Source organism: Leucoraja erinacea, chromosome 33, assembly GCF_028641065.1.
Source record: "Leucoraja erinacea ecotype New England chromosome 33, Leri_hhj_1, whole genome shotgun sequence".
Lineage (NCBI taxonomy): Eukaryota > Metazoa > Chordata > Chondrichthyes > Rajiformes > Rajidae > Leucoraja > Leucoraja erinaceus.
This window is the reverse complement of record NC_073409.1, coordinates 15,514,733-15,538,773: the sequence shown is the minus strand read 5'-3', so window position 1 is coordinate 15,538,773 and position 24,041 is coordinate 15,514,733. Positions and strand designations below refer to the sequence as shown.

Below are 24,041 nucleotides of genomic sequence, written 5' to 3'. Positions count from 1 at the left end.
TCTTGCATAAACTGGACAATGGTCAAGATGTCGATTGGCATTCATTTAAATTTACATGCATTTTCCCATTTGTTCCTCACACAGGACTAATTCTTCAAATGTGAACACAATCCAGCCAGTTTAAGCCACTCACATGTCTTAGAACCTTCCTCACATACGGTTAATTCAAAGCTCTTGAGAACAGAAGGTTAAAGGGATACCCCAACAGATGTTCAAGATGAATAAAGGAACTGTGGTAGAGAGGAAATCTAGAACAAGCGAGATGTCACAAAACATTTTTTACAAATCAGGAGGCCGCAAGTCAAAAGTTCTTTGCCTTGAAAATCTGGCAGGAGATTAGGGTTTATTTCAAGCGTTGAAAGTAATTGATGGATTTGGGTAGAATTGGATTGGAAATCAAGGTAGGTTATTGCTACCCAACTGGAGGAGATTGCTAGAAATGTAGAAGATGCAGAATGACCACCTCCTTCTTCTCAATAATAAACCAGGTTTTGTTACAGAAAGTCACACTGGACAAAACTACACAATCACGATCTGGACTTTTATTCAAAGCAAATCCTGATGTTTGTTTTCAGTGTACATTATAGCTTTATTTAAACAAAACAGTCACATTTTACAAGTTACGAGAACAAATGATTTTGATACATAATTCCCCCGTCTTTCCAAAAAACAGTAGTGTGGGAATTCAGTGGAAACCGACATAAAAGGCATGTCTAAAAATCCAGTAATAAATCTAATTTTGCAACTAACTTAAATTTTAGGGACAATTAAATCCCCATCTTGGGAATTACGGGCGAACAAGTTACATAAGGTTGTACATCCTGAGGAATAATAGTGCAAAGTGCCATGGCATTTCAACTCAAAACATCCAGATAGATTCTGCACCCTCTGGCATAGATGGTCACTGACTCTCACCATTAAAAATGTTTGGATAGTTTCTTACATGACCATGAGAGGGGAAGAGCCTAAATTATTTATTTACAAACTGCCACATTAAGCTGCAATTCAGTCAGATGTTTATCTTTTTAAAAGGCTGCCTGACAAAATCTCAATTGTTGCAAATCAGCAATTCAAACATCAAGTTGAAAGCAGAAAGGCTTAAGAGCCTGTCCCTCTTACGCAATTTTTTTTCGGTGACTTGCCTGTACCCATCATAGTCGCAGCAGGTTGCCAAAAACATTCAACATGTTGAAAATCCAGCGGCGATCAGAAAAAGGGGCACTCTTTACCACCAAGCAGGTGTCACGTGACGCCTGTGTGGTGGCGAGTAGTCGGCCAAAGAGTCGTACTTTTTTCTGGTTGTCGCTAGATTTTCAACATGTTGAAAATTTTCGGCAACCTGCTGCGACTATGACAGGTGCCAGCAAGTCGCTGAAAAAAAAACTGCGTCAGTGGGACAGTCCCTTAATTGGCCCCTGTATTAGAAAAGTGACATAGAATTGTTTTTATCCTCCTACCATTATTGTTCCCATTAAGGCATTCAGTGGCAATGCTGAGTTTTGGTCTGAATAATTTAGTACACTGCTTAAAAGGACTTTGAAAACAAAAACAACTACAACTTCAGGCTCTCTGTTATGTGTCGGTTACTGAATGCAACATCGCCAAAGAAATGACATTTAAATTGGGCACTTCATAGACACACAGTGAACCAATGTCAGGTCCTCAATGGTGGCTCCAATTGGTTCTAACAGTATGTCATACAAAGAGCATTCTTTAGAATCCCATTCTAAATTGGTTTCATAATTTAAAAAAATAATTTACACAAAGTAAAATGAAAAATTCGCACTAATGATCATTTGACTTTCATCTCACTTCCACTCTGCACTCCAGTTTGCAATGGGTTAATTTTGGGCTTCCAAAGGTGTACACATCACTGAAGTCTTGGATAACAGCATCAATATTAACCGTGAGTGAATGTGCACACCCACCAGTTTCATGCCCTGGGAATTTCTTGAACTATGCCCAGCTATACTAAGAAAGTATAATAGATTTGGGAGGTTAACGTAATTAGTCACTAGTTATCTGACTGGGAAAAGTACAGGTAGGATTCCATAATCTAGGGCATCCATGGAAGAGTGCACATGCATCCTACATGCAATCACAAAATAGTCTCTGCATAGCCAAACAGCCAGCTATCAGATACAAACATTACCAATTCATTAGGGGCTGCTGATATTAAATAACTCTATTAAGAACACATCAAATAAAATACTCCTTCAGGCTGGGTAATGAGAGGTAGCATTCCTAACTATGCAACTCTTGTCAAATGCAGGTCCCCCATTTGTAGGAATGATAATTTGAATCACAGCAAGCTCCAAGGGTACGAGGTAAAATGCATCAATGTAAAAGCATCGGGACACAAGGAACTGCAGATGCTGATTTACAAAAAAGACACAGTGCTGGAGTAACTCAGCGGGTCAGGAAACATCTCTGGAGAACATGGACAGGTGATGTTTCAGGTCAGGACCCTTTCCAGTGTGTGAGAATGGGTCCCGACCCACAACGTCACATATCTATGTTCTCCAGAGATGCTGCCTGACCCACTGAGTTACTCCAACATTGTGTCTTTTAATGAAGAAGCATGGACCAATCTGCCTGTGACATTTGCCATTAAGCCCACTAACATGCTTGATGACACTGTTCTGGGATTTCCATTAACCAGATTGCAGCAGCAATGAGATAATTTTAGATATTTGTTGCCTAAATGATCAATTTAGAAAATCAAGAATGATTTTTAAATAAACTGGGAAATTCAGTCTAACCTATATACTTATGCAACCCAAATTTTAATTCTCCCTCTATTCCCACAAGGCTCATGATCAAAGCTCATCCTAAACCTAATGGTAAAAAGTGTCAGAGGGGCTCGTTGGGTGGGAGGGAGGTGGGAGAAGTAGAATTAGTCAAACAGCAGTTTCAAAGAGCACAATAAACTGGTCTGCTGTGCAAAAAGATCCTATTCCAGTGCCTACTAATTCAAGCAGAACAATTTCTATACAGCTTTCTGTTGGCAATGATAGCAAGCACAAGCCCAGCAACTATAGGGTTTATTTGGCAAGTTTGATGAACACAAAGTCTCAGCAGTTAAGTTACATGACAAGCATCCAGAGGAAAGAACAAAGTCCACAACCAGCAGCTGAAGAATTTAAATTCAAGTAAATAAATAAATGCAGTACTTCAAAGAAAAATTTGGTAGCAGAAATAGCGACCATGAAATTGTCGGACAGTCACGATAGGCATCTGGTTCACAAATGTCGGTCGGAGATGGAAATCTGTCACCCTTACTCCATTCAGCTTTTACCCTGCTCTAGTCTCAAGAACACAATCTTGCTGCCTCCTCAATACAGGGACCAAGTAAGGAACAGACAATAAATCCTAGCCTTATTAGCAGTCAAAATCCATATCTCATTAATGGAAAAGACATTCAGCTATATGCTGGAAAAGCTTAAACACCACAAATCAAAGTAAATAGAGTGCACTTAATAACCAAATTTGGAAAAAAAAATTCAAATCTCTTCCAAAAGCAAACAATATTGATATCAAAGAGACTAGAACATTCATCTGATCTATCAAAGTTAAGGGGACATAATTCCTTCTCCCACCCACCAATAATTCAGTTCTATTGCTATTTCATAAAATAAACATCCCAAATGTTTTCATCATTTCCGAAGTCCCAAGACTATCGCGATGTTCAGATTGGAGTGCGTCACCTCCTTTCCATAATGAAGCCATCATCGTATTACCGTTTGTTGGTGCTAACTGTGCACAAATTGGCTGCCGCACAAGAGCGACTACACTTCAAGTGTACTTCATTAGCTGTAAAGCACCTAGTGCCATCCAAAAAGGATGCATTGTTCTAGCATCTTTTGCAAGTCTCATTTGGTTCTAAATCAACAGGAACATTCAAGTATTAAAAAGTAAAGCACCCATAGTTTAACTGACAATTCTATCTGAAGGGTCTGAAGAAGGTCCCAGCCAGAAACATCACTTGTCCATGTTCTCCAGTGATGCTGTCTATCCCGGTGAGTTACTCCAGCACTGTCTTTTTTCCCCCCTCACAATTCTAACATGGTCGTTCTGTTTTTATTGCCCAAATTGTACCAACGCTTATTCACCAACCAAGCTCCTTTTGAACATGTTACTATCAAAAAACTGCCAAGATTAATTTAATTGATATAGGTTCTCAAAATCAATTAGCAGTAAAGCAAGGCAACACGATATTCACTTTACTGCAATTCAGAGCAATCTTAGTTCTTCCTCCTCAAACTGAGAACCTGCATCCTGATGATCAGAACTGTCCAAAGTCTGTTCGCATGGGACAGCAGAATTGATGAAAGTAACAACTGAGGCAAAATGCGGTTTTATTCCATTGGCGTTTGTGGAGATGGGATTTTCTTTGGTTTCCAACATCTGTGCACCAACCCACCCTACACAAAAGATTTAAAGCCAGCAGGCATGACCAGAAATCTACACCTGGACACCCGAACGTGTGCAATGTGGAACCATTTTAAACCTCAAGCCAACAACCATCAGACACATGTCACTGAATGCTGAAGTGCTCCAATTGTTGGTACGCCCGGGTGAAAGACTTTCACAACCTCTCTCGGCCCTACGTTCCTCTGTGAGCTGTGGGCCTTTCACATCTGTGAAAAACAGGAATTTAGAATCAATACAGAGATATTCTACACATTCTAACCATAACATTTTGCGAACCTGGAGATTAATGAGTACCCAAAAGATGGATATCATTCAACCCTTCCGAGAATGAGAATTTCCACCAACTTTCCCAAATGGTCATTCTTCACCAGCTCCACACAATGCAGTTTGAGCTATTCAAGCAGGGAGGCCATTGCAGCCCAGCACAACGCCATGCTCCCCTGACCTCAAGTTTACCACGTTGAAATCTGCAAGCTCTTGGATAAGAAGGTCACTCATTTTAGCGAGCTGGAATTAAAACTAGGATCTTTTACAGATCCTGTCTGAGTGACCCACTATCGTTAACTTGGGTAATTTAAGCTGGTGACGCAGTTAACATTTCTGAAATAAAAGTTTACAAATTGCAGCATTTTCACTTTAAAAGTTAGTTATTCACCAATAGTACAATTTAAAGCAGATACCTTTTTGAAAGATCAGAGAATTGAGGGCGATGGAGAGCTGATACAAAAGAGATGGGGTCTGGGGCAGATTAGTCACGGTCGTATTAAATAGGACAGGCTTGAGGGGCCAAGTAGCCTGCTCCTTCCCCCATTTATTCCAGTGTTATTATTTGTCAATCAAGTTGAATAATCTAATACATTCAAGATAATATAGACTCAAAACATTTGCTTAACTGTAAAATTAAGTACTCATGATTTATTTGATTTCATTGGCTCAAATACAAAAAGATAGATTTGCCTATATGAGAAAAGATAGACTGGAGCTCCAACGATGGTCGACAAGAAGAACGAAAGACCTTGGGTTAAAGGTTATCAGCACAGTTCGTACTGTGTTGCAACAGTGCAGTCCTCCATCTCAAGAGTTTCATTACACTTGAATTTTAAACTTTTATTAAGCTGCATACCTTCCAAAGTCAAAGGTCAACAGGAATCACACTACCGTTCTGGTAAATGTTCGGGAAAAAGAACTGCAAAAAGCATTGCAAAATAGACTCGTTGTAGCTGACTGTCAGTCACAAAAATAAATACATTTCAAAAGGAAGGAATAAGCACAAATGGAATTGTACAATTTTTGTCATCAGAAAAAAAATTCAGTTTGAAGATTAAACCCATTATTTTTGTGGGCTCTGGAAAAAAACACTTTGGGACACAGAAGGGACATCTGTGCACTAGGTTTTCCACTCAGGGTTCAGTTCATTCTCCTGAATTATTGTCAATGCATCACATGAAGAGAACGCTGATACATGATGGAACCAACTGTAAAGATGATCAGGAGAACATTCAAATAACATTTCAAATGGCACAAGAACATGGTGGAGCACGTTGCTGAAGAGACACACTTTATTAGGAATAAAATCTTAAACTCTAACAAAACTAGGTGGTGCAATCAGCTACAATCACATGAAAAGATCAATGTTAAATGTAGCAACATTTTCATTTAAATTAATTTTTAATTTCCAAGGGATGAAAGGAGACAGTAAATTCCCTCATGGCTGAATTCAAGTCAGTATTAGATTCTTTAATTGATCCTCTCCCAAAATTCTATATATTTTTTTTACTCTATTCTGTATACCATTCCAAAGTACCGTGCAGAACCTCTTCACCCAAGTCTCATCCACCTTCATGTACAAGATTAGCCTGAGAAACAGAGGAGATTTGGCTATGCAAGGCATTACATTCTAACATAATCCAATTCTCACGTAACCTTAAAGCAGTAGGAGCGCTGATACACCTCAGTAAACTCATGCCCATATCCAACAGACAAACCCGCACACTAACTGCGTGGCAGATACACCAAACATTAGTTGCTTTACCAGATATCCTTGAAAGAACCCATGCCTAAATGTCCCTGTCCCACTTAGGAAACCTGAACAGTAACCTCTGGAGACTTTGCGCTTTACCCAAGGTTTCCGTGCGGTTCCCGGAGGTTGCAGGTGATTGCCGGAGGTAGCAGGGAGGGAGACTGACCTAAACCTCTGGGAACCGCACGGAAACCTTGGGTGGGGCACAACCTCTCCAGAGGTTTCCGTTCAGGTTTCCTAAGTGGGACAGGGGCATAATTGTGCAATATTAACTTGACAGCTCGCATAGGTGAACAGTCATTTGAAGAGTTACGTTTGGCACAGCTTCCCATTTCTTTAAGAAAAACCACACCTGGATTACCACAACCCAACCCAACCCTTTAACTCCAAGAGTCTAGTAAAGTAAGATTGGCAAGTGACTGGAGCCTTCCCCTCAGTGCCTGGATTAGAGCCGCTATTTGCCACAATAAAGGGCTTGGTTTTCTGATAACGTTCCAAGGTCTTGGTTATATTGACCAGCAAAATATACACCTTGCACAGTAACAACAAGATGTGACCGAGGGATGTATTACTAAAGAGTCAGATGTGCAGCCAGATCAAGCGCCTGCAGCAATTGCAGTGCAGCAAGATTGCTCACCAAACACAGCACCTCAAACTCCCTGGCCTTGTCAATGGACAATAATAACATTCTCCAAGGTATACAAAAATGCTGGAGGAACTCAGCGGGTGCAGCAGCATCTATGGAGCGAAGGAGATGGGCAACGTTTCGGCCCGAAACGTTGCCCATCACCTTCGCTCCATAGATGCTGCTGCACCCGCTGAGTTTCTCCAGCATTTTTGTGTACCTTCGATTTTCGAGCATCTGCAGTTCCTTCTTAAACACCTAATAACATTCTCCAAACATACTGAACAAACTGTACTCTCTGCTGTTCTTAACATTCCCAACTGCTGTAACACAGGAGCAATGAAACCTTCAATCTTGACTGCAACCCAGCATGGACAAGTGTGAGATAAAATAATATGTTCCTGCTCTTCACAATTGAAACCAGCTGTGCCAAAAGGGCAGACTAATGGTCATTTACAAACAGATCCACTGTCTTTACATAGAAAATGTGTTACCTGCAGCTCTGACGTATTTTCTTTAATTCTTTTTAAAAATAATTTACGATTAATTACCAAATGAATCCAAGGTTGCGATACATGTTTGGACTAAATGGGAATAAAGATATCAGGCAGAGAAACAGTGGTCAAAGAACGGACAAACCATAATCTTACTAAATTATGGAGTGGGCTAACAAATATGACCTGCTCCCACCTCTCATATTCTATTGTTATTGGAAGACAGAAGGTTTGATCTTCACCTTACATTGGTACATCTTTATGAAAGTTTACTTTTGTACCCACTTTGCATCACACTGGCCGATTTGACAAAGCACCAATGACAATCTGAATTGCTGTGGGATGGGTTTGGAATGAAGACAGGATAAGACAAACTTACAATGAGCAGGCCAATTCCATAAACCAATGCGTTATGGACATACCTAGTACCAGTCTGGTAAAGAATCATCTGAATATCTCAAGAGTCAATGCAATTCTACAAATTCTTCTAAAGACTGAGGGATCTGACTTTTGTAACTGATGTTGTTAACTCTCACTGCTCGGGCAGCCAGGCACTTCAGGCTCATCTTCATCTGAGTCTTGAGGAGGATTTCGGACACACCGGTTGTACTCTTGTCCAGCGGAGTCTTCTTCTGTTTGTTGGTCATGTCAGCATGGGCGCCGGCCTCCACCAAGCTGATGATGATGGCATGCAGGGTGAGGAAGTCACTGATGGGGCGGTTGTACTGCACGATAATGTGCAGCGGCCCATTGCCGTCCTTGTCCACCGCATTCATGTCAGCGCCGCAGTCCAGCAGCAGCTTGGTGACCTGAGCGCTGGGGAAGCTGCACACGTCGCTGGTGTGGAAGTCATCCACCGGTGTGCCAGAGTTCACCGCCAGATGCAACAGGCTGGAACCCTCCCGGGTCCGGGGATTGAGGTGAACCAGCTTGTAGATCTGTTTGTTGATGCGTGCCCGCTCCTCATCACTGCACTGGGTTTTGGTGGAGATGCAGACCAGGTACAGAAAGGTAAAAATGTTCGATTCGCAATTGTCCATGGCAGCGTGGACGTCGATGTCCGACGAGCTTTTGATTCGCGACATGCCCCTTTCTATTTCCAGCACGCTGCACTTCAAGACATTCTCGATGTCCCTGGCTTTCACGGGCTCGTTGAGGTGAATCATCTGTGAGAAAACCTGCGCAAAGCGGAGGAGGTCTTTGTGGGTGTTGCGGTTGCCCTTCTGCCTCAAGTGCAAGGCGTGGAGCCACAACTTGATGCACTGCTCGAACTCCATGCTGTCAGCGTACACGGCCCCCCTGTAGATGATGGGGTGCGAAACGTCAATGTTGTCGGAGCCCAGGATCCGCTCGCGGACAATCAGCCCTTCCATATGAAGGGCGTCCCTGTCCTGCCGGATAGACTCCAGCTCCTGCGGCGTCCTGCTCTCTGTGCGCCCACTGTAGGCCTCGATGGAAGGGAGGGTGTCCTTCTCCAGCGGATGGTCGGATTCACGGTGCCGCTCCAGCATGGCCAGGTACAGGTAGTGGTAGGTCTTCTCGATGTCGTAGTTCTCCCGGTCGTTGGCGAAGGAGGCACCCAGCAACTCCAGGGCCTCGATACGACTCTCAAGGTCACAGTCCACATGCGACAGCAGCAGCTCCACCACGTCAGCCTTGCAGCTCTCTGCCGCCACCTTCAGGGGAGTCATGCCGTGCCCATTCACCACCATGGTTGCCCGCCACTTCACCAGCTCCCTCACGATCTCTAGGTGGCCAGCTTCAGCCGCAAAGTGTAGTGCAGTGGCTCCGCATTGTGCCTTGGCATTGGGATCAGCGTGCTGCTCCAACAGGTACCTGAGGAAACAGACCACAAGCTCTTAGGACCAAATAATTTGCAGAAAGCATGAAGGAGCGGCTATACAAGTCACAAATAAACACACTTGCCAAAAATAATGTAAAAAACACTGAAAACAATTATACGGCGAGGCAACGCATGTAGAGTTTATTTTGTTAATTTTCACGTGTACCGAGGTCCAGTGAAAAGCTATGATTGCGTGCTAACGAGAGAGAGAGAGAAAGAGAGAGAGAGAACCAATAGTTCAGGTCAATGGCTACACTAGGAAAGTTAAGAGACAAGACAAGTGTTGGATGCGATGAAAATGAGGAAAGGAGAAAAGGGAATGAACCCTATGGGGTGCAAGGCAGGAGAGTTAGTAAAGGGAAAAGGGCAGGGTAATGGAGGTGAGGTGTCGTGGAGATTTATAAATTATAGCAAAACATCATTACTTCAGAACTATGGATAAAGATTACTACACAGCAGCAGCAATCGTTGCCTCATCTGCAAACATACTAGTTATATCCTCTATGTCCACATCGCCATCGTTAAATGGATGTTATACACATCAGGAGGCCTAGCAAAGATCTGGGTTGTCTACACTGGATCTCTTTTAATAAAGAGAACAGCAAAGTTTACAATTATTATAACTCCAATATTCTCACTTCTGATTCATACCCCAATGCCCTCTTTTGAAATGCAAATGCCACGGAATGCCCGCCATGGTTAAAATGAGACGAGTCAATCTGGCCCCAATACAAATATCGATAATCAGTGCAGGGCAGTAGCGCAGATTGTGACTTGCACAACTCAGCATTTTCCGCAAGGGAGGAAAAACAGGGAAAATACACATGATTAATTTTCAAGAACCCCTTGTTTACAGTGCACTAGTACCGAACAACTGTTCATCCCAGTTTTCTTACTAGAGCCACTGTTCCCGAGATGAATCCCCGCTGGTTTAATTTAACAGAATGATCCAATAAAACACAAATTAACATGGTCCAATAGTAACTGCTGACAGACAGGTGTGGCATTTATTTTTGTGAAAATTTCACATGTGCACTCACAATCCTGGCAATGCATTTAGCACAAGTGCACAGGAAGTCAAATCTACCATGCTGTGATCACTGACAAATAATAACAAACATTTGTACTTGTGTTTTATCCATGCACCCTCAAAGTAGGATTATTGAATTAACACATCATTGGCAACACAAACAACAACACTGAGGTTACACTCTGATGACAGTGTCTATTAGTCGTATTTGCTAATTAGATTGGAATTACAGCCAAAATTACTTACATGTGGTTAATGTTTTGTACTACACAGATGGCATTTTAACAGTCTGCTGAACAGATTACATATTGTTTGATTCCTAATCCATGCCATTCTAATTGATTCACAAAAATCAAATACATCCTCGAAGAGACACTGGAGTTGCTGCGGTGTGCAGCCATCCTGTTGCCCAGGGTCTAGTGATGGTCATGTACTCAAATTTTCCATAATCCCCTTCCACTCTACCAAAGCAATTCATCATACATCACATCTTTTCTTGCTCTCTTTTTCTCAATTCCACTTTCGCTTAAACATCTTCTACTGATTTAATGAACTGCCAGTCTGCCGCTTTGCTCTCGCTCTATCCGATCCCCGATCTGTTGAGCCCCTACATCATTTGCTGATTGTATTTCAGGTTTCAAGTATATTAGTTTGCATTAAAGATTTTGTAGTCTTCAACTCCAATTAATTCAGATAGAAACAATGAATTGCAAATTCAGAACTGCAGATACAAGGAACTACCAAAAAAAAGTGATGGTGCAAGCCAGAAGCTCAGGCAGCATCTCTGGAGAACATGGATAGGTGACGTTTTGGATCGGGACCCTTCTCCAGGCACTCAATTTCCAGAGTCACCAGCTGGCTTCATATAGACACATCAGCCAACGTGAATGCAAATAGATTCCATAACTTTTCCAAAATATTCAACTCTATCCAGTCACCCCCTGAACCACAGACCAGTCTGGTAGGCAGTCAACCTTGTAGACAAGTTAATTCATTTCAATCAGTGACAACGATCTGATGGAGGAACTCATTGGGTTGAGGAGCACCTGCAGAGGGAAATGGAAGTGAACATTTCAGGTCGGGACCCTTGTGTTGGACCCCATTGCAGTCCCGATGACCCCGAGCAACCTCAACAGATGCTGCTGGACTCATTGAGATCCTCCAGCAAACTACCAACTGGAATCTCTTGTGCCTCCATCAATTTCAACCAGGGTTACCATCTTCAGAATATACACAACTTTAATTCTCCAGGTCCAATCACCACCTTCCAGGAAATGCAGGAAGCATAGAATCAGAGCCATTTGTAGTACATTTGCCTCCAGGGCCATTTAGTCTAGTTTAAGCTTAGAGATACAGTGCGGAAACAGACCCTTCAGTCCACCGAGTCCACGCCAACCGTACACTAGCAATATCCTACACACACTAGGGACAATTTACCAAAGCCAATTAAACTACAAACCTATGTAAGAAGGAACAGCAGATGCTGGTTTAAACCGATAGACACAAAAGGCTGGAATAACCCAGCGGGACAGGCAGCATCTCTGGAGGGAAGGAATGGGTGACGTTCTGGATCGAGACCCTTCTTCAGACTCCATCTACAAACTGGTACGTGTTTGGAATGCAGGAGGAAACCAGTGCACCCGGATAAAGCCCATGCAGTCACGGGGAGAACGGACAAACTCCGTACAGCCAACACCCGTAGTCAGGATCGAACCCGGGACTCTGGCGCTGCACGGCAGCAACTCTACCGCTGCACCAATGTGCTACCTTATTTAATCTAATGAGATTTAGTACCAAAGTTCACCAGTAATGGTCAACAGTACAGTAAAAGGCCCACACTGGAATGATCAGTGCCTTTACAAGCATAGAAAACAGGCAAGGGGATGGAAAATGTGAAACTTAACAAAGGTTGTTTCAACTCTGCACTGACAATGGCAGAAGGAAACATTAACATGTACAGGTACTGCTAGCTTAACAGTGACACTCAAACGCAAATTGGATACATAATTGAAAACAGCAGGGCTCTTAGAAAAAGCAATAAAGTGATTACTGCTTCAAGTGCCAACACAAATACAATGAGCTGAATGACTTCCCTATTTACTGCACATCTCTATGGTGGACTTTCATATAACAATTATCCAGGTCCCTCCCAACTCAAGAATACAGTTACATTCTGCTGAAAGCATCATTTATGCAATTAAAAGTGGAGATTAATACAAGTCAATCAATCCTTTAACTCGAGGAACAGAAAGTAGCCGAGACCACTGGAGCCATTGCAGAACTCGAGTTATTGACTCAATGTTCGAATCACCACTGTCAGATGTGATAAACAACTCCACCTTTACTCCAGTGGATCACATAGCAACAATTCAATTGCACAATAACCCAATCACACATTTTTTGTGTTTGCTTATTGAATAAATTGCCTTATTAGATACCGAATCATACAAGCTAGAAGATCTGAAGAATACTCCCTCTGCTGGACTGAGCCAGCCTATTTTAACTCAAGATTTCAAACACTGACAAATTCTATTGCTTGTTTTTTGTGTCACAACTCAGGAGGAATCAGTGCTAATAAACAGTAAGTATTAGAGGGGACAACTTCCCACAGGCCAACAACTTCTAGTGCTAGACTCTTGCACAATATTGCATTCGGCCTGACGTTAACGGCAGCAATGCAAGTAAAAACCTATTTATTCAGTAGCTTTAATCAAACAAAATACCAAGGCCAGTTTAGAGGAGTGTTAGCAAATAAATGTGAAGAGATTTAAGATTGATAAAATAAATACATTAAATTTCATCAAACATTTAAAAAAGAATAGAGAATCTCTATCTATGCTATCAAAAGGGAATTCCAGAGGTTGGAATCCAAGGAAACAAACACACAGCCACCAATTATGGATGGGCTTGAATCCAATCCCCGTAGGGATCAGAATGAGTATGGAGCTCAAAGGATGTCAGCAAGGAGAATGATATATGTAGGTAGTTTGAAAATACTGAGAACTATAGATTTTCACTAGATATGAATGTGTTAAAATGCATTTTACCATGAGGTCGAATCAATGTACTGAGAATGGGACCAAATCTGAATAGAAAGAAAAACCATGTGTGAAACTGAGCAGAGTACGTAATCTGTGGGAAGAGCTTCAACCATGTCAATTATCCCATCTAATAAGAAAAAACACCTCGTCTGAAGAAACGACCCGAAAGCACCCAGTACTTTTCTATCTTTTTGTGTCTATAATCGTTGTAGGACATTGAAGATTCTTTTAATCTGGATTTTTTTCACTCATGCTAATAATTTATACACCTAGTCTTAAGATTTTATATGCACTTTCTCAATATTTTTTTAAAACAATGCACCCATTCCTTCGAGTCTCAAAAGGTTATTATTTTATTAATACTATCTACACACTATCACGCTGAAAGCACCAATCATATATTTATAAATAGTTTTCCTTGCTTGCAATGCTGCATGCCTAGAATGAGATTCTCTGAACATTACATTTTTAGTGATTGATTTAAAGATACAGCAGGGAAACATACCTTTTGGCCCATCAAGTCCGCACCAATCATTGATCACCTATCTATGTTAGCCCCTTTCTCATCCACTCCCTAGACACTTGGGGCTACTTACAATTAACCTCCAAACCTGCACATCTTAGGGAAAGGGGAGGATACCAGAGCACCCGGAGAAAAGAGTCACACAGAGAACGTGTAAACTCCACACAAATAGCAACGGAGGTCAGGATTGAACCTGGGTCTCTGGCGCAATGAGGCATCAGCTCCATGCTGTGGATTGGATCTGAGGTTTTAAGTAAGTAGAGGAAGAGAAACAACATTTAAACAAACTGTGTTATGGTGGGGATTGGAGAATGGGGGCGGGGGGTGGGGGGTGGAGAAGTAATTACACAAAATGTCTCTTCCCCTCCATGTAAAATATTGTTTTTTAAATAGTTCAAATTGCAATGCAGTGTTAATTTAGGGGAAGCACAAACAGAGCAAATTTAAAACAGCTGGTAGAGATTTTTAAAAAACTACTCCGTACAACACCTACAGCATTCCTGTTATTACAGTGGTAAAGTATGGCTCTCAGATTAAATGGTTTAAAATACCTTTCACATAATTTCCTCGGTCAATTGTGAACACCAATTTGAAGTGCAATTCTATTATCTTTTTGAATTAAATGTATGACTTTCATAAATTAATCTAAAGCTCGAAGTCCATGTTAAATCAATTATTCACTATCTTGGGCACCCAGATTCAGTTCCAATTTTTTTTTTTTTTTTTTTAAACTCTGCAACCTGTGTTCTAACTTCCAAGTCCCATTCCACCAGCTCATCTCTGACCTGGTTTGGTCTCAAAACCTAATGGAACAGCCATGTTCATTACTCTGACTTATCTGAGCTACCCCAGTTCACCTTTCACTACTCTACCATTGGTATTATTCATTGCCACGGCCTTCAGTTCTGATTATCTTCATTATGTAAACTACTTCCTGCCTCAGTACAATATTGAAAGTTTGCATTTTTTTTTTTTTAAAAGATATAAATACACATTATCTTCTGTCCCATTATCTTTTGTACCCTAGTTTTAAATTCTGGCTGGCTGTACTCATTTAAAGTGCCTTACCAGGTTTAGCTTAGAGAAACAGCATAGAAACAGGCCCTTCAGCCCATCGAGTCCATGCTGACTATCATTCACCCGTACACTAGTTCTACGTTCTACACACTAGGGACAAATTACAGAAGCCTGCATGTCGTTGGAATGTGAGAGGAACCGGAGCACCCGGAGAAAACCCACGCAGACACAAGGGAGAACGTACAAACTCTGCACAGACAGCACCCACAATCAAGATCAACCCCAGATCTCTCACGCTACGAGGCAGCAGCTCTACTGCTGCGCCGCTGTGCATGACATCAAAATGGCACAATATACATGCATGTTACTGCAACTTATTGCCACTGTACCAGGCTTGGAAGCATCAAGGACCAATAACCATCTGTGGATACCAGCTGCTCCAACAACTTTACTGTGTAGGAGGGAACTGCAGATGCTGGTTTACACCGAAGATAGACACACAGTGCTGGAGTAACTCAGACCCGAAATGTCACCCATTCCTTCTCTCCAGAGATGCTGAGTTACTCCAGCATTTTGAGTCTACCAATAACTTTATTATTGGCAAGAGCCCCTGGTTTACACATCAAGGATGAATCCAGCAACACTGAACATGTTGAGAAAGAGTGCACAGGTGATCATGGCTCTGATTGACAGATAATTTATTCAAGGCACTCAGACATTTGGTTAATATCATGTTTACTGCATTTCGTTGTCTCTGTACTGTACACTGACAATGACAATTAAAGTTGAATCTGATCTGAATCTGAATCTTTTATGTTCCACTCAAGGAGGCTTGGTTTCATAGCATCCAAACTAAAAATAGCATCTCCAGCAATTCAGCACCCCATCAGTATTTACACACCAGCCTGAATTGCATATGACAACCCTGGAGAGTAGTGCGAACCTATAGGGCAAGTGAACGATATCCCTGGCACGTAAACAGCATGCTAACACTCATACATAGAGGTTCCCAGTGTTACGTAGTTATGTTGGAAACTAAACCAATATGCATTCAACAATTGGAGAAATCCAATACTTGTTTTGCCAAAACATTGAGTGGACAGGTTATCCATTTAGAAACTGAGATCCTGTTGCATTAGATGGACATCACATAATGCACAGTAAGTGCCTTGAAACACAATCCCATTCCTCTAAGAGCCGAAGATCTGCTGGATGAAACGAGGCAGAATGCTAAGAGGACAAGGCAAATACAGAGAAAGTACATCATTAATTTTATACACGGTGTAATAAAGTCAAGCAGCAAAACCATTTGATTAACGTGCAATCTTAGAATAGTGGTGTCTATAGCAGGTAAGCCAGGGCAGGGAGCCTGTATTTGAATTTCCTGCAATAAGAAGGGTAGTTCTGCTATAATGTGCATTTCCACAACTTGAATTGGATAGAACAATGAATTTGAGAATATTATTTGTAGTGTGACAGCCTAATTGATTATAAAACTATTTCGATCGAGAACTAGAGAGGCACTTAAAAGTTTCTTTGGAAATCTGCAAGCGGAAAATAAGTTGCCTGGGGGGGTGGGGGGGGGGGGGAAATCTCATGTAAGTAGCCTTCCAAAGTAATAAGACATCACTCTCTTAATAACACTGTCAGTGTCACCGCAGGAGGCCTTTAAAATTGACACGCATCGCTTCTGTAATCACTGGTTCAACCGTACTGTATTGAACATTTTTATCTTGCAGGAATAGATACAAATAGCGACCAAAAGGGTCCGTATTTTTGAAAGTCCTGCAGGGAAAAGAATAAGTTATTGAGAGTCTGAAACTTTATCATTAACCCCCTTCTCCTCACGGACACCATTGTTTTATATTTATTTTCTGCTGCACTGGGTTTCATCGAACACACCAACCACTTTATAGCAGAACTACCGGCTTGTTAAAGTCCAGGACAAGCAACTGCAGTTAAGTTAATAATCTGGCAAGAAAACACTATATGTACTGGTGGCCAACAGCATGGTAACAGACTCTTAGTCCAGCTGAAAGTTGTCCTACACCAATTTTATTCTCCCTTCATTCTTAGTACCAACCCCTCGGTTTCTAGATGCTACCACTCACCAAACTACAAGTGGCCAATAAACCTACAAATCTTTGGCATGGGAGTGGAAACACACACAGTGGCAGGAAGAATGGGCAAAATCTGCACAGATAACCCCAGAGGTCGGGACTGAATTTGAATCGCTGGAACTGAGGCAACTGTTTTACTGGCTGTACCAGTGTGAAGTAAATACAAATCAGATTAATGATGCTTTTCTGAGAGAATCTGCTGTTATTCCCAGCCCAGCCAACAAGAAGGGCAGCACGGTGGAGCAGGTAGGGAAGTACAGTGGTACAGCGGTAGAGCTGCTGCCTCACAATGCCAAGGACCTGGGCTTGTTCTTGACCGAGAGTGCTATCACTGTGGAGTTTGTACGTTCTCCGTGTCCACCTGGAAGCAAAACTTGGGAATGTGAAAGTGCTCAAAATGCAGAAACAACATTTTGTTTTGTTTCGTTTAGAGATACAGCATGGAAACAGGCTCTTCAGCCCACCGAGTCCATGCCGACCAACGATCACCGGTACATTAGTTCTATGTTATCCCAGTTTCGCATCCTGCACACTAGAGGCAATTTGCAAAAGCCAATCAACCTACAAACATTCATGTATTGGGAATGTGGGAGGGAATTGGAGCACCCGAAGGAAACTCACGCAGTCACAGGGAGAATGTACAGACTCCGTATAGACAGTACCCAAAATTATGATCAAACCCGGGTCTCTGGCACTGTGAGGTAGCGACTCTACCATTGCCCCACTGTGCTGCTGGCAAGGTATAGAATGCTATGCTGTTTTATGTGGCCCACACCAAAGTGGTATCAGAGTCAGAGTCAGAGTCAATTTAATTGTCATTTGGACCCCTAGAGGTCCAAACGAAATGCCGTTTCTGCAGCCATACAATACACACAAATAGACCCCAGACACAACATAATTACATTTTTACATAAACATCCATCACATAGCTGTGATGGAAGGCCAAATAAACTTATCTCTCCACTGCACTCTCTCCCCCCCGATGTCAGAGTCAAAGTCATAGCCCCCGGCTGGCGATGGCGATTGTCCCGCGGCCATTAAAGCCACGCCGGGTGGTGCGAGGTCGCACACCGGGTCTAGATGTTGGAGCCCCCGGTGTGCGCTCGCAAAGTCCCGCGGCCGTTCCAGCCGCGCGGGGCAGTGATGTCAGGCCCCGCTCCAGGAGCTCTTCGACCCCGCAACTCGGGCGGGAGAATTCGCCGTTGCAGGAGCCCCGAAAAGCGGTCTCCCTCCAGGGATCCCTGGGCTCCCGGTGCCGCCGTCCGCAGACCCGCAGTAGCAGCCTCCGAATCAGCAGCAGCAGCAGCGGCAGCGCTCCTCCACCGCTCCACCCGCTCCGGTCTCGGCCAGCTCCGCGACGGCAACGGTGAGTCGGCACCAGAGTCCCCGACTTCTTCCCGTTGGAGGCCGCTCCTCGTTGCGGCCTCAACGACAACTGAGACCCGACGAGAAAAGGTCGGGTCTCCAGTGCAGGGAGAGATTCAAAAAGTTTCACCAATAGCGAGAAGGAAGTGTCTGTCTCCAAGGTCTGGACAGGTCCTCAGTGTTCCTTGTTGAGATTCACCCCATATGGTAGTGTAACACCACACGGTGCTCCACAGACTATTCCCAGGGTTGACAGAGACAATCAACTGAAGATGGAGGATTAGCAACAAAGCAAAATGCATTTTGGTCTTGCCTGAAATTTGCTCGTCTTTCAGTCCAAAGAGCTGTCCACCACCAAATGTTGCCAATTGGCACCAAGTGCCAAGGAGCACATTGACGCTTGGTGCAAATACAACAAAGGCTCTGTGGGGAATAGATCGCCATTTCAGGCTCTCCCACCATTGCCCACTGAGCAACTGGAGAATGTGTAAGATTCGCTCATTGCTCACGGAATATAGGATTTGGTTTAGAGGGCTACGAGCCAAATGTGGGCAGGTGTGACTAGTGTAGAGTGGGCATCTTGGTCAGCATGGGCAAGTTAGGCCAAAGGGCCTATTTCCATGCTGTATGACATGTGAATGAAAAATTGAATTCATGTTAATAACGTAAATCTTGTAAGCAAATAAAACATGTCTTTTACTCTAAATGCAACAAAGGAACGTTGTGTATTATATATTTGCAACTCTTATGAATAAAGTATTTGAAAAAGATGGTCAATAAATGCTAGCAACACCCATATTCTATGGCTGGAGATTATATATACCATATACAAAGAATTTATAGAAGGAATGTTTATTCCAGTGTTGATTTACCCTTTATTTATCATTCAAAATAAAACTGCAAAATTCAACACGCCCTATGAATCATACGAAAGCATCATCTTAAATGTTGTACTCCAGAAGAGGGATTTGTACTCACAATCTTCTGACTCAAAAGGCACCAATGAGCGGCATGGAACACTCTGCCAGCATAAGATTTTAAACAGAGGCAGGATAATTTCATATATGAACGTTCATTCATTGTGAAATGTTCAGTTAAAGAACAACTTTAGTTTAGAGAGACAGTGGGGAAACAGGCTCTTCTGCCCAGCGTGTCTGTGCCAACCCGCGATCACCCAGTACACTACCACTATCCTACACACACACACTAGGGACAATTTGTACAATTTTACTAAGCCAATTACCCAACAAACCTGTACATCTTTGGAGTGTGGGAAGAAACTGGAAAAAACCCATTCACGTCACGAGCAATATGTACAAACTCCAAACAGACAGCACCCGTAGTCAGGATCGAACCCGGGTCTCTGGCTCGGTAAGGCAGCAACTCTACTGTTGCACCCACAATGCCGCCCCTTCACCTCACTTGGTGCAAAGCTTCCTGACCTAACTGCTCCCCGGAGTGGTCCCAATCTTGCTAACTCAGAATTATTCCTTTGCATGCAAAACTGCTGAATGATGCAATCATCTGACATAAGCAATAATTAATGCACTTTTCTTGCACGTACACAAAAAGAACCAGCAATTCCATCAAGTTAAAGGATGTCCTGTTAAAAGCAGACCATCTTAATAAACTTCAGACTCAAAAAGTGGTTCCCCCTGAGAGCAAAGGTGATTATGAGGAGATTTGGTGTTGAAATGATGGGAGAAGCAGTTTCCACAGGCAAGGGAGGTAGTAAGCACAGGACACACATTTAGGAATCCTGGCAAAATAAGTGGATTGTGGTTGGGGTGGGTCAGATAAGGAGGGGAGGGGGGTTGGGAAGGAAGGACAACTTTAAGTTTGAGCTGTGTTATCAGAAATGCTCTCCTGAAAGGATGATCAATGCAGACAAGGTATTCAAAAGGGAATTGGATAAATGCTCAGGAAACGATAAAACAACCACAACAGGCACAGTATCAAAACGACTCCTTCTACATTGTATGATTCTAAGCCACATCCACCAAATATAAATCTCTCCCAATAATGTGCAAAAGCTAAGAGAAAAAAACACTGACAGAGAAAACTGATACCCAATTGCAAGTCATAGATTCTTATCTTTCAAAAAAAAGACATGCAATATAACAAGTCAATGTCAAATAAATGCATTGTGCATGCCATTAAAGATCTGAGTGGTTTTATTTTCATATATTAATAGAACATGTTCTGCAGGGAGCTTGAAGCAAACTGCAGACACCGACTATATAATTGCCATCCGAGTGGATTCAAATGACAGGCATCCAGTAATTCTATATTCACCCTCACAGAGTAGCAAGTGCATCACTTGTACTTCTCCAAATTAAAGCAAACCCTTCAGAGATTTAGCGTCCCATATTTCCCCTATTGAGTGGGTCCTGTCTCTCACCAAGTCCCCTCAACTTGTTCATGAGCTAATCAAGCTCCCCCTCCCCAGGATTGTTTTAACATCTTTCTCATGGTGTTTTCAACCCACCCACTTCTATCTGCCCAGAACACTTACTCCAGATTCACTCACTTAATCAGCCTCTATCCTTTCCTCATCCCAGGCCCATGTCCAACTTTAAACCAACCCCTGCCCCTGTATCTACAGGGTAACTATCAGTTTCCAGGCTTTGTCAAGTCCTCACCTCTTTTCCAGCTTTCTGCAAACACAAAATGTTGTCTATTCATTCTCGTCACCGATGCTGCCTGACCTGCTGAGTTCTTCCAATACTTTGTGTTTTACTGAAGATTCCAGCATCCGCAGTTCCTTGCGTCTCCTACCTGCCACCATCCTGGTTCTGTCCATGTTCTGGCACCCCTTCCTCCTATGGCGGACGGACTCGTACCACCCAAGTACATCTATTGTCCTCAAGACCCATCCTCCCCACGGGAAGCCTCTTCCTTTTGACCATACCCCTAGCAGCAAGCCATCTCTTACCCTTGACCATGCCCCCCCCCCCCCCCCCAACTCTTCTTGACTCTGCCTCCTCCCCCCCCGAAACCACTTCCTGCTGACCCTGCCTTCCACCCACCACTCTCTTCCCCTTGACCCCAACGCTCTCCCCATCACTACCTTTGACCCCGACCCTCTCCCTTAACACCACCATGACACCCTCGCACCCAAGCCACCTCTTCCCCTTGTCACCAACACTCCCCCCCCCCACCACCCACTATAACTGTGACACACTCCCCGACCACCACCTTTGATGTTCTCACCCAATGCCACTTCTTTCCCTTGACCCTGCCTCCCCCACCTCTCTCTTGACCCTGACACTCTCCCCGTCACTCCTTCCCCCTCAGAAACATAGTAAAATAGGTCCAGTAGGCCATTCGGCCCTTCGAGCCAGCAACACCATTCGTATATGATCATGGCTGATCAAAATTAGTATTTAAGAACTGCAGATGCTGGAAAATCTAAGGTAGACTAAAGTGCTGGAGAAACTCAGCGGGCGCAGCAGCATCTATGGAGCGAAGGAAATAGGCAAAGTTTCGGCCCGAAACGTTGCCTATTTCCATCGCTCCATAGATGCTGCTGCACCCGCTGAGTTTCTCCAGCACTTTTGTCAAATCCAAAATCAGTATCTCGTTCCAGCTTTTTCCCCTAATGTCCCTCGATTCCTTTAGCTCTTTGAGCTCTATCTAACTATCTCTTGAATACATCCAGTGAATTGGCCTCCACTGCCTTCTGTGGCAGAGAGTTGTACAGATTCACAACTCTCTGGGTGGCACATCCATGCCTCTACTTCCTGAGAAGATTACGGAGAGTCGGTTATTCAAGGAGGACTCTCTCTAACTTCTACAGATGCACAGTAGAGAGCATGCAGACCGGTTGCATCGTGGCTTGGTTCGGCAACTTGAGCGCCCTGGAGAGGAAAAGACTCCAAAAAGTAGTATACACTGCCCAATCCATCATCGGCTCTGATCTCCCTTCCATCGAGGGGATCTATCGCAGTCACTGCCTCAAAAAGGCTGGCAGTATCATCAAGGACCCACACCATCCTGGCCACACACTCATCTCCCTGCTACCTTCAGGTAGAAGGTACAGGAGCCTGAAGACGGCAACGACCAGGTTCAGGAATAGTTAAAGGTACACAAAAAAGCTGGAGAAACTGAGCGGGTGCAGCAGCATTTGTGGAGCGAAGGAAATAGGTAACGTTTTGGGCCGAAACCCTTCTTCAGATCTATACTTCAGACCTATTCAGGAATAGCTACTTCCCCACAGCCACCAGGCTATTAAACTTGGCACGTACAAAACTCTGAACATTAATAGCCCATTATCTGTTATTTGCACTTGATCATTTTTTTTTATTCACGTGTGTATATATTTATATAATGATATATGGACACACTGATCTGTTTTGTAGTCTATGCCCACTATATTCTGTGTGTTGAAGCAAAGCAAGAATTTAATTGTCCTATCAGGAACACATGACAATAAACTCACTTGAACTTGGACTTGGAACACAAAGCCTTTGACCCAGACACTGTCCCCTGCCTCCATTTGCTATATTTAAGAGGGAGTTAGATGTGGCCCTTGTGGTGAAAGGGATCAGGGGGTATGGAGAGAAGGCAGGTACAGGCTACTGAGTTGGATGATCAGCCATGATCATATTGAATGGCGGTGCAGGCTCGAAGGGCCGAATGGCCTACTCCTGCAGCTATTTACTATGTTTCTACCCTCCCCCCCTCCCTCTCCCCCAGGCCTCACCCACCTGACCACCTGGCTGTGGCCCTTGTAGGCGGCGATCATCAGGCATGTGTTGTCGTACTTGTTGGCGATGCGGATGTCGGCGCGGTTCTCCACCAGGAAGCGCACAATGTCGAGCCTGCCGTCGAAGCAGGCGGCGCGGAGCGGGGTGGAGTTGGTGGCCGTGGTGTGGTTGACGTTGGCGCCGCCGGCCACCAGCAGCTTGACCACGTCCAGGTGTCCGGCTCCGGCCGCGCACCACAGCGCCGTGGCGCCGTCGATCACGTAGCCGTCGAAGCGGACGGTGCCGGTCTGCTCCGTCTCCACGCCGTAGTGTTCCAGCAGCAGCCTCACCACCTTGGCGTGGCCGTTACGGGAGGCGGCGATCAGCGGCGTGGCCCGCTGCCCAGGCCCAGGCCCCGGCCCCACACCAGGCCCAGGCCCCACACCAGGCCCCGGGCTCACCTGCGCCAACAGCCGCCGGCTCTCCACCTCCGAGCGGTTGAGCAGCAGCGCGGCCAGCGTCAGCACCCGGCCCTCGCTCGCCGCCTTGTACACGTAGGCGGCCAGCGACTCCATCAGCCGCCCTCGGCTTCCCTCCGTCTCCGACCCCGACCCGCTCCCGCTCCGCTCGCCATCGCGCCCGATCCTAGCCCCGCCCGCCCGGCCCGGGCCTGTCCTGTCCCGTCCTGTCCTGTCCTGCCCGCCGCCCACGGCAAGTGGCGCCTCCTCCCTCCCCTTCCCCTTCCCCTTCCGCGCCGCACCGTGCACCTCCCAACCCGCTCCGGGCACCGCCATCCTGCTTGTGTTCCGCTTCCCCCAGTACACACACACTAGACATTGGG

The 24,041-nt window shown here is 44.2% G+C and overlaps 1 protein-coding gene across 2 annotated transcripts; it reads right to left on the bottom strand.

Annotated features, from left to right (window-relative positions):
* Positions 1-520: 520 nt before the first annotated feature.
* Positions 521-23,974, bottom strand: fem1b (fem-1 homolog b). 2 transcript variants are annotated; one of them, XM_055661442.1, is made up of 3 exons: positions 23,222-23,974; positions 7,996-9,409; positions 521-4,640 (listed from the first exon to the last, which is right to left on the bottom strand). In XM_055661442.1, the coding sequence occupies exons 1-2, from the start codon at positions 23,773-23,775 to the stop codon at positions 8,038-8,040; spliced, it is 1,926 nt and encodes a 641-aa protein (XP_055517417.1). In that variant the 5' UTR covers positions 23,776-23,974; the 3' UTR covers positions 521-4,640; positions 7,996-8,037. The 2 variants fall into 2 exon arrangements, with proteins under 2 accessions (XP_055517417.1, XP_055517416.1); XM_055661441.1 differs by lacking the exon at positions 521-4,640 and having other exon boundaries at positions 5,334-9,409.
* Between the last annotated feature and the right edge of the window lie 67 nt (positions 23,975-24,041).

What these genes read in the sequence shown, in the direction of transcription:
- fem1b (XM_055661442.1), bottom strand. Translation starts at nt 23,775, where the DNA reads ATGGAGTCGCTGGCCGCCTACGTGTACAAGGCGGCGAGCGAGGGCCGG. An exon ending in GGCCACAGCCAGGTGGTCAG is followed by an intron (nt 9,410 to 23,221) that starts GTGGGTGAGGCC and finishes CTGTTTCCTCAG; the next exon opens with GTACCTGTTGGAGCAGCACG.